Genomic DNA, 11,420 nt, shown 5'->3' with positions numbered 1-11,420 from the left:
TATATGTATCCTGTAACCAGTACCTTTGTCCTAATCCATAAACGCTGACCCTTGACAAATGAACAAAGACGGTTATTTCGACACGCTTCAGTATATATATATATATTCATTTTGAAGTCTAACCCAAGGAAATTGCTCAATCAGACATCAATGGAAAATATTTGATCGAAGTATAAGCCCGATCATTCCAGCTAAAATAACACTTATGTTTGAAACCCTATAGGAGGAGTTCCTAGGCTCCCTACATGATTTCTACTGGTTTGACCTTCATTTGTTGGACCAAAAATGACTTTTACACTAAAAATAAAAGTAGATAAGTGCATGAACTATGGAGATACCGAACACATCGCCACTGTGAAGTGTTGAGAAGTAACCTCAGCTGGCTAGTTAAGTTAGGCGCTCAACTTTCAAACCAGGCGCGCAGTTTTGAGACCGGGTGCGGAGTTTCCAAACCGGGCGCTGAGAAGCAAAGTCAAATTCAAACTTAAATGAACGGCTCTATTGTTGTCCATAAGAAGTCATCCTAACGGATGCCCGGACACTATATTCAGCTGTACCACCCGACAATTGAGGTTAATGTTTACCAAGAACCATTAGGCCATGTCCGCTGTCTTTATACGTGGTCATCGTAAACACGAACCGATAAGCTCTAGTGGTTATATGCATCAGTGGAAAAACTGCAAAGTGAATAAGCATGACGTAATACAATAGCTCCTTTGCACTTTACTTCAATAAGAACTACGGATACTTTCGTTGATAAGTTTAGTCGTGTTTCTTACAATTGAATGAATAGTGGCTCTCTATAAGACTGTTAACGATCGCTGTAATAGTAATCGTTACAGTTTCACCGTGATGGTAGAGTACATTGCTATCATTCAATGAGATAGCCATCTTGTGGTGACCCAAGGGCTCGAAGATTAGCGACAACGTCACATCAAAGTACGTAGGTATATGGGGGTATGTATGTATGTGTGTATGTATTTTTAGATCCTCCTGCAAGCAGGAACTCGCGAAGAAGCCCCATTGGCTCATCAAAGCGGCAAGCTGACCGAAGTCAGTCTCTTACATTCATATTTAACGTCCATGATTATGAATTGTCAATTGTCAACAACTCTGTAACTGGACGACATACATTAATCTTGGAGTGACTCGGTATATATGTTGGCGTAGGCCTATATTCCAGTTGTGCACTTTACTAATGAAACCTAGTATTTTGTATTAGCAATACTCTCACACGGGAGTCGTTGACAACGAAGTGCTCTAACAAAATTAACTTACGGGAAGGATGAGAAGCAATGGGGATGGGGAGGAAGGGGGGGGGGGGGAGTATATGTGTGGAGGTGGATCGAAGGGGGTCCTCTTGAGTCTGTGGATTGGTACCTGTTTTGTTTTCTTATGTCCTCGTTCAAATCTTACATCGGTTTCCGATTGGGTGAGTCTATTTGTACAAATTTACTTAGGCTAAAATAAATCATTTTGAATTGACTCAACTGTATTGTAGTTCATGGGTGTCGTTTCCACGGATATGGCCGTGGGACAGACCGTGGCAATGCAAAACTACGTATCCTTAACGGTAAGTGCTAACTGTACCAAACTATTTAAACACACCATATAGGCCATCAGCTGAAGGTCGAAATTCGCTTGTTTCGTTCCAGCAACTGCGGGTCTAAAATTTCTCTACAGCATTGAATACATAAATTAATTAAGATTAATGATCCAAAAGTTCTCCATGTACTTTCCTGCAGTTTTTTTGCAATTCCGCTCGAAAGATCGAACTATATTTTTTATTGCGTATGTTAAGAAACTTGCCGTTTTACGTTCAAAAGTTGTGCGCCAGTGAGATATCTGTACCATGTGATATGTATTGTCCAATGAGCCATGAGTTCTGTGTGCAATCTTTGTAGAAAACAACAAACATGGCGGCTCCCACGGGCGCTAGTCAGTCTCCGACACACGGAAATCTACAGTGTTCAGTGCACATTGAATCTGTAAAATTTGAAGCATTCAAGGCACCGACGAATAAACGATGGACTAAAGTTACTTCCTGCGCTAAAGATTGGCTTAATCTCAGCGGCGGAGACAGTGATATCGCCGTACTACTGATTACTCCATGGCCTACTACAATCAAGCGTGTGTTCAACAGCATAGTATGATGGGGTTCCACGATAAGTGTTACAGGCGGTTCATTGATAGCAAGCACATTGCTGCAAGAAAACGGACAGTTCCAGAGGAGACCCCATATGATTTTAAACGAAGAATTGACGGAAAGATCGAGGAAACCAAGCAGAAGCTCTGGTGTATTGCCTGTTCAATTTATTATATGTGGGAAAAGAAACAATACATTACTAGGCGTTGCAAACGGGACAAGCTGCAGCAGGCAGAGACTTTCGATGGAGGTAAGCCTAAGCATACTACACGACTCTACTTGTACTTCTGTGGCATAGTTGAAGTGTTAAGAGAAGTTGCATAATGCAAGATCAGTAGCTCTTAAGGGATATAATCCAAGTCAAAGGGCACAGTGTTGGACCTGAACAAAATATAATTAGTGGCATGGTCATCTGATTTGTTTTGTTATATGGTGGTAGGAACGGAAATTTGTTTCAAATTCTCCATCTGGGCACTAGCCTAAGTGTTAAATACAGGCTTCATAGTTTTCTTACTGTGGCCCTTTATTTGAATGATAGAGATATTATATTAGTTAGAAAAATAAGTGTAACAAAGGTGCAATAAGGTTAGGTTTGCAAGGTCTTATGGTCAGCCTGTCTAGCTTTACCAAAATGAACAAGTATCTGTCTCCTTTATTATTAGTAACAGATATAATCTACCATTGTATAATTTAAACCATAACATTAAGAGATAATGTACTGTACTGTCAAAAAAAGTCTGTTTTAATTCTTTTTTGCATGACACTGGTTTGCAAAATTTGAATGTGTCTTTGTTTGTCCATAGAAGATGAGCAGATCACATGGTATATAAATAAAATTGTCTTAGTTCTTATTTGTTCAAACTTACATTTTGATCAACAGAAAATGCAAAACAATTTGCTTTTTTTATTTCATTTTATTAAGGTATTGCTTCGACAAGCAGCAGAGCGGAAAAAAGATGAGTTCAGATTTTACGAATATTAGAGGAAAAGACCGTGTTGCCATTGGAGTGAGGTACCACTCTCTATGTTGAAGAAACTAGATACAATTCTTGACAAGGAAGACATACAGATCTTGAAAGGTAAAGTACTCTATTCAATGTGTGGTTCATTGAGTGTTCAGGGGTGGATCTAGGACTTTTGGAATATGGGGGTCCTCCCCCAAGGAAAATTAAAAAATTCTCTAAACGCTTTGAGATGCAATATCAGGTTAATCTTTCCATTGAAATTATTAAAGTAATTTGCAACATATTTCTAGCTGAATTGTAATTATATTGGTACCCCATCATAAAATGTGAGACTCAAAAATATCCAATTTCATGGTACAAGGTGTTCTGTTCATCTCCTCCTCAGAGCAGAGTTTACCACCAACAAAAGATGCTCTGATCCAGCATGTCAAGCGCTGCACCAACCAGGCTGCTATTCACAGTAGGGCATTGCAGCAAAGGATTGATGCACTCTCACCAGAGGGACATGGATGGAAACTTGAAAATGATGACCTTATAATCACTTGGATGACGAAGCCACCTGACCCAGATGTTTTGCTTCAGTGTGTCAGCAGTAGCTGTAGAGTCGGCAAATGTCTTAAAGGAAGATGTTCCTGAATGAATGCACAACTACAGTGTACAGACCTATGTAAATATAGAAATTGCAGCAACTTCCAAGAAGATGTTGAGATTGTTGATGCAGGGGAAGATGATTTGGAGGATGAACTGTGATGGTGTTAAATCTTGATATCTTAGTCTGAAATTTTAATCAAGTTTGAAGTTTGTGAAGAGGGTTAACTTTTTCAAAGTCATGTTGTCATTATTTTGTTCCCCAGAGTTTAAAGGAACCAGAAAACATGATCTTATTCATATATTCATTTTAGCTATTAGTAGTTTTACGTAGATTACCCTACCTACCAGACACCTTTGATAAATATCCACATTTTCTTCAAATCACACTTTTTTTTGAGAGGGGAGGGGGGAGGAGGGTGTTATGGGCATGCTTTACCTCTTGCATATTCACATATCCCCTGACCCTGTTCCAATATCACGGTTCTTTATTGTTTGCCGTAACATTTCGTTACCTGTTTTATTCATATTGTTAATATGTTCTGTGCATCTGTTCAAGTTTTGACTGAAGGATATTCAAGTCTTTAGTGACTTTTATTTCATCTAATTATCTTCACCTCTACTACGGAATAGACTTTCCCTTTTCCATACCATATCTGACTACCATACAGTGAATTGAAGTGGATACTGTTAAGACTAGTACAACTGTCCTTGGATGAACTTTTAATCACTTATTAATTCCGCGCCGCGCCTTTTGATGAAGAACCTGTATCTTGAATCATCGCAAAGGCCCAGCTCTACTACACCATTGAGTGTATCGACCCAGTCTTAATAGATACATTATTTCTTTCTATCTGGGGCTTAAGTTAACTGTCTTCGTTATTCACTTATTTGTACCATTCACCTTTATGATTCATATTATTTGTAGAATATAGAACTATTATTATTCAAAATACCATTCGAAACCTTGTCGATCTTTTCTTTTATACGTTAACTCCCTTGGAAACTCTTTTTGCAGGAATACGAATTATAAACATGTCGTTTCAGTAACAAGGAGAAAGTACCTAGTTTTGCAGAAGACTGTAGAAAGAGTACTAAGGTAACGGATATATACCGACTATAACTTTATTTCACATCTACGATATGCCATGACGTCTTAGTGTGCCAACTTATATATTGATTTATACAAAAGAAATAGCTCACTGGTCTTGGGGCATTGGTACATCTCATTGTAACTAGGGATTTAGCTACATGTAAAGTAGAGGGGGAGGGGATCGCATTTGTAAAACAGTTTGGATGGGGAGTGTAACAATTATGGAGAGGAACTTTTCATTATATGTGTATATTTACGCATACATGCACAGACGAAATGCATTCATAACAGGGGGAAAATCTAAAAATATTTGATTTATTACAAAGCATTATATCTGAGTTTATTAAAAGTGGTACATTTTTATAATTAAAACCCTTAAGTTATAATGTGCAAAAATTGTATTTCATATTTCAAAGTTGAAAATGTGATTTTTTACCATTTTGGCGAAAATGGAGGGGGGGGGGGGGGGGGCACAACTTGTAATGCCTGAAAACAACCCTCACTGACCCTTACACCAGAATCCTCTTCCACCATTCTTGTAACCCTGACCCAACTATTATACAAGAAAAATATATCAGTCGTAATTTAACATATAAGAAAAGAGTGGTATGTATGTACCACTGTACCAAATCTAACGTTAGCATATGTGTTCCTAATACATAGCATCGTAGCACGTAATGTCTACATAACATACCCAATTTCAAGGGTTTCTTACAAAAATACTGCAGGAAATTTTTTGGAGAACTTTTGATATAATGTTTGTGATGCATTAAACTACCCAAAAATGCATTAAAAGTCTAGACCCGGTGTTGCTGGAACGAAACTGATTTTACAGCCACATTTTGAGCTTCAGCTGATGGCCTAATACACAAGGTGTCCTGAGTGAATCTATCCATGGTTCATATACTTGGACCCCATGTATTAAAATAACGGCACGATTGCAGAATAACCCGCATCATTTACACTTCGTAGCCGGCTTAGAGCTTAAAGGTCTACTGCCTTCACCAACAATAGGCCAAGGCTAGTGGTTTTGTGGATTCGATGTACCGTAACATTGGCACAATAAAGTGAGCTCGAGAATTATAGAAGGAGCTTTAGAATCATATACAGCCGCTCTACAAACTACGCAAGAACAATGATTAGACTCACATACACTATGAACAACCATGGAGCTGTTTTTCGTTAATAGCTTCATGGGACAACAGGCTTTTAAATATTCTGAATTTCATGGAGTCGGATTGAAGATTGTTTAGAAATAAAATACTGAAGAAAGTTGAGAGCATTAAGAAATAAATATACAGAAGAAAGTTGAGACAAAATAAGAACTATTAAGACATTTTGAGATAATTGTAGATTATTAAGAAATAAAGTACAGAAGAAAGTTGAGATAAAAATCATAATTATTGAGACATTTTGAGATAATTGTAGATTATTAAGAAATAAAATACAGAAGAAATTTAAGACAAAGTATGAATTATTGAGACATTGAGATAATTGTTAACACCTGTCTCTTTTTCTCCAACTCGAAAATGGAAGACACTATATTACGATTTCGCAACAAGTTTACTTCAATACCAAATCATGTAAAACGTTAGGAAAACAATAGATGAGTCCATTAAAACATTCTGCATTTCAGGCGCCCCGAACGTTTCTAGTCTTTTAAAGATTCTGCATTTCAGGTTAACAAATAAAATACAGAAGAAAACAAACCAAATTGTGCAAGTATCTATTTACAGAATACAACACGAGAAGAGGTCTTCACAACATATCATATTCCGTGTATATGTATCTTCGGTAGCTCATACTGCACGTCATCCAATACCAACTGGCTAATACCGGCTACAGAATTGATTTGATTTATTTTTTTGTTCTATCACAACATAAGTATGACATATAACGTAGAAGGAGATAAAAAACAAAACTCGTAAAAGGAAGTGCACTAAAAGAAACCTATAAGGCTTATCGGGTATTAACTCTCCCTGAAAAAATACAGAACTTTACAATTAGAAAAGAGAACAACAACTAAAAAATAAATAAAAAATAAAATATCGAGACTTTATACTTGTCGTCAACAACTAGTGACTAACTGATGTGAACAAACTTGTAAGCATATTGGAAATAATTTTAGTATGATAGTAAAAATTGATCTGTTTAGAGACAATTTGTAGTTTTATCTTTAACGAGACTCGGAAGTATCTGAATTTGTTGTTACTTTGCTCAATTTTTGAACCCTTCCTTCATGTTTTAGTATACTTATATATCAACTATCTGTAACATTACTTTTAAACATCTTCTCATTTGCGATTATGAATAAATCACATTTCTGGTTCTGTGCTACTATTGTCCTAATGCAACTTGTATGTGCATTTATTTAGCAGTATACCAATTAATTACAGTTATTTTACGTATAGAGTATAGCCTACAGTACATAAAGTAATAGACAACTCTTGTTATCGAGTGGACTTGCTAATACCAACTATATAGCATGGCACCAATTCCAATACTCCGACCTTTAATCAAATCATAACAAAAAAAGAAAACAAAAATGCTGGCAATAACTGAAACTGATCATGTATTTTATGTAATTATGCAAACTTTGTTCGGTGTATCCGTACATAACACTAATATAGAACACTGAGGCTTTTTATAAACATGGTATATTGTTAGTGTACGTGTTACTTAAGGGGTAAGTACCCCTACATGGAGTCATCTTCTGGCATAGGCTATATAATTTCTCCGAGGTGTTCAGGAGAGAGCGTTATGGTCAAGTGGTTAAGGCAGTGGACTTGTGAGCTAAGGATTTTTGGTTCGAGTCTTGGCCAGATCATTACGTAGTGTTTTCCTTGGGCCAGGCACTTTATCTCCATTGCCTCTCTTCACCCCTGGGTGTATAAATGGGGACCTGTCAGCTGGGCGCTGTTTAGCTGCTGCCATGTAGAGGGATTGTCTCTATGTTTGACAGGTTATCGTTGACCGGGGTAATATTGTGATGTGCCTTGAGCACCGTTATCGGTGGATAAGTCTGAGCTTTATAAATCCTCAATATTATTATGATTAATTGTGTATTCCTGATAAAACTTTAATTGAAATCACAAACATAAAAGTTACCCGGTCGAGATTACAATAGACTGCGGAATTGATTGTTTCCGCGTTTACAACTGTATTGCTACCTCGTTGACAATTGTATTGCATCGATATTATTTCTAGCTGCCAAGACGGTAACACAATCCCATTGTCATTATCTGAAGCAATTAACCATACTCTCTCCCTGAGATATTTATTGCCTTGTACGTTTCCCGATAGTAAGCTAATGCCCACGACAAGGCATCAGCATAATTGCTCAAACATTCCTGCATACGGGAAGTACTACGGTGAAGCCAATAGGCTATATGTACAACATTTTCCGAATTGCGTTTTACCGATGCTCTTCCTTGGTCGAGAACTTGTTTTTGAGCCAGAGAACTGATTGATTCCCGCAATTGTATTGCATTGGTCCTACTTATAGCTGTTAAGATAATAACATCATGCCGTTGTTAAAATCTTATTTTAATTGGCAATCTTTTCTCTCAGAGATATTTGCTAATAGCAATAAATCGGCTTTTTCATCAACGTGAGTATCCCTGCTGGCAACTATATCTGTGGGTATTTAGTTTATTTGGTGAATTGCAGTAAGCAACTCAATTTCAAGCCTGAACAGATGGATTTGTGAAGTTATCTCGATTAGTTAATTACAAAGCAACATTGTCACAGTGTCACCTTCCTGGTTCCATTCTTCTTCTTGTCAATATCCGTTTGTAGTGAGAACCTATTTGTTCATCTTCAGGAGATGAATTTTTGTATAGTACTCATTTTCATTTCGTTTAGTTGTTCTCCTTCACTTATCATAGACGACGATTGGAGACGACGGAAGAGGAGGAACACAGCTAGTTGTTGTCCAGTAATGTCCAAAGTATGGTAGCGAACGGGACTTTTAAGAGCTGATACATTATCTTCAGGTATTTACAATAGATGCGGGAAATTTCACATTACTATGCATAGCTCTGGCGAACGATAACATACCAGCGTACGCACGTTGCTCATGCTTCCCATTGATGTGTGACGAACTCTACTCTTAAAAAGTTAACCGATAGAAGAAAAGATACAAGAGAGAAAAATCGTATTAGATAACTTTTGCAGCGAGATACTGCAGTACAGACCTATAGGCAGACGATGACAAAGTTGGAAGAAGACGATCACCGAGGGATTGGTAACCATGGAAATTTCACTATCAGATTGCGGAGGAAAATCTATCGATACAGGGGATTACTAGCATCGTTTTTGGTGGCTTGTTTAAGCTCTGTAGTAACAATTTTGGTCACTTTCGTTCAGGGCACAGCCAACTCTTCGCAACTTGTATTTGCAAGAGGCTTTTGTAGTTGTGCAGTTAGTTTGATATTACTCATTGTTCTTGGAATCGAGATGAAACCGACATCTCGCCAAGAATTTCGGGGACTAGCTGTGCAAGGAGTATCAAGTTCCGTAGTAGTTTGGACTCTCTACTATGCGTATCAAAATATGCCCACAGGGGACGCTGCTGCCATTGTATACGGGTACATCGCGTTTAGCGCTTTATTCGGAAGGATCTTCTTAAAGGAACCTCTAAGATGGTTCGAAGCTATTATGGTCGCCATTACAATAATTGGTATCATCTTGATAATTCGTCCACCGTTTCTCTTTGGGTCACATGGCAACGAAGGTGCATCGACGCTCTTGCCAGCAATGAGCGCCCTCTGTGCTAGCTTATCGTCTGCTTTTCTCACAGTAGCGTTTAGGGCCTTAGGAAAACTAGATACGAATCCCATAAAATCCCTCCTGTATTGCTCCATCTGTATCATGGCTCTCTCGTCGATATCGATAACATTAAACCGCGACTGGCAGATACCTGGGTGTCTCGATACGAGACTGTTGGTCGTCACAGTGAGCCTCTTAGGGTACTTGACAATGCTTATATTTGCCTACGCACTTTCAGTCGAGAACATCGTTGTGGTTACTGTGATAACTGTAAATGAAATATATCTGGTGTTCTTTGCGGATATATTCCTGCTCGGTACATCACCAAATTTGTTTAGTATTCTCGGTATTTTCATGATTATTAGTTCCTCTATTGGGATTTCCTACCGCAAATTTGTGCAGATTCGGAGAAGTGAAGACAAAAACCACATCTCTGACGTCATCCAACTGGATATTGGTGAGCAGCAGGATAAAATGAACACAGAGAGTGAAGAAGAGGCGAGAGAGGACGTAAGAGAACCTGGGGACCCACCTCTTCCCACTGAAAGTAGGGTGTAAGGTGAAAGGAGATATTGGGCTTTGGTTTTGGGTCACATAGCACAACCTTATGGCAATATGTAAACAGAGCACAATCAAGACTTTTCGTATCTCATGTGATAAATCGATACTTATCGAAAGTGTCCATGCAGTCTGAATAGTTTTTAAAGGATTAAAAGTCACTTTTAATCCAACAGTATAACTTCATGTCATTTAAGGTTTTAACTTGTGAATATTTTCACTCTTAAAAGAACAGTTGACATAGGTTTATAGCTCATTTTATCTTCTGTTAATTACCATCCATCACAAGACAATACTGCGCCAAGCTGCTTATTGACTTACAGACTAAGAGAAAAATACTTTTTGAATATTACAACCCCAACTTGCAGAAACTTTAAGACCGGTTGACGAACGAGCTGGGTTCAATCTGCGGGTGATGGGGGAGGGGGGGGGGGGGCACGGACATGAAATGACAGTACGATATGTGAGAACATTTTAAATAAAGAGAATTCTTTTAGCACAATTTGTCTGACTTTTTTTCTAATACAAAGAACACTTTTTATTTACAATTGCATTTTATATTTCAACTACAGAATACTTCTTATATTACAAAAGGCCCCCCCCCCCCCCCAAAAAAAAAAAAGAAGTAGGAGAAAAACCTGACGTAATTGGGGCAAGACTGATTACCTTTAAGTTTTCACGTTCCTGTTTAAGAAGACATTCCATCAAGGAGTTTTCGTTAAATTGTTAATTGTTAATGGGGGAGTTCCCATACGCTAAATTTTCAGGAACGAAAAGTGAACAGCCAATAATCGGCGAACGCAAAATAAACAGCCGATTTATAATTGATATTGTATTCATTTATTTGTTTTATCGCCAATTGTGTACAAAGGGAAAGGAAGTCTCCTAAAAAGTCATAAAAGACTTAACAAGGTAGGAGACTCCCTGTGAGAAAAGAAAAGAAAAATGAACAAATATTTATAATACAGAATATACGTAATGATTAAATATACAGTAATAATATTATACAGTAATAAAATATTACTAGTACGAGTTAATAAATTCCTTTTTCAAATGTCGGGTGAATGTGGGTTTTGAAGTTATGAACTTCAAATTTTTTAATAGATCATTCCAGATTTGTATTGCTCTGTTACGAAGACCGAATTTCCCTATGTTACTATGGTAAAAAATTGCAATGAGCGTTGTTGGCTTGTCTTGTGTGATGGTTATGTAAGACTCTGTTACTACAAATAAAGTCATTAAAAGTGACTGGCAGTAATCCATTCCATGCTTTGTAAGCAAAGGTAGCAACCTTGACTGT

General features: G+C 37.6%; 1 protein-coding gene across 3 annotated transcripts; it reads left to right on the top strand.

The window, feature by feature from the left end:
* The first annotated feature begins 724 nt into the window (after nt 1-724).
* LOC139964675 (solute carrier family 35 member G1-like) lies at nt 725-10,542 on the top strand. Of its 3 annotated transcripts, none has more exons than XM_071966493.1 (2): nt 725-939; nt 8,680-10,542. In XM_071966493.1, the coding sequence occupies exon 2, from the start codon at nt 9,002-9,004 to the stop codon at nt 10,118-10,120; it is 1,119 nt and encodes a 372-aa protein (XP_071822594.1). In that variant the 5' UTR covers nt 725-939; nt 8,680-9,001; the 3' UTR covers nt 10,121-10,542. The 3 variants fall into 3 exon arrangements, with proteins under 3 accessions (XP_071822594.1, XP_071822595.1, XP_071822596.1); XM_071966494.1 differs by having other exon boundaries at nt 8,657-10,542; XM_071966495.1 differs by lacking the exon at nt 725-939 and adding an exon at nt 1,352-1,432.
* The last annotated feature ends 878 nt before the right edge of the window (nt 10,543-11,420 follow it).

This window comes from Apostichopus japonicus, chromosome 23 (genome assembly GCF_037975245.1).
Source record: "Apostichopus japonicus isolate 1M-3 chromosome 23, ASM3797524v1, whole genome shotgun sequence".
Taxonomy (NCBI): domain Eukaryota; kingdom Metazoa; phylum Echinodermata; class Holothuroidea; order Aspidochirotida; family Stichopodidae; genus Apostichopus; species Apostichopus japonicus.
Note: the sequence above shows the minus strand (reverse complement) of the source record. Positions and strands in the feature narration are given on the sequence as shown.

What these genes read in the sequence shown, in the direction of transcription:
- LOC139964675 (XM_071966493.1), top strand. Translation starts at nt 9,002, where the DNA reads ATGACAAAGTTGGAAGAAGACGATCACCGAGGGATTGGTAACCATGGA.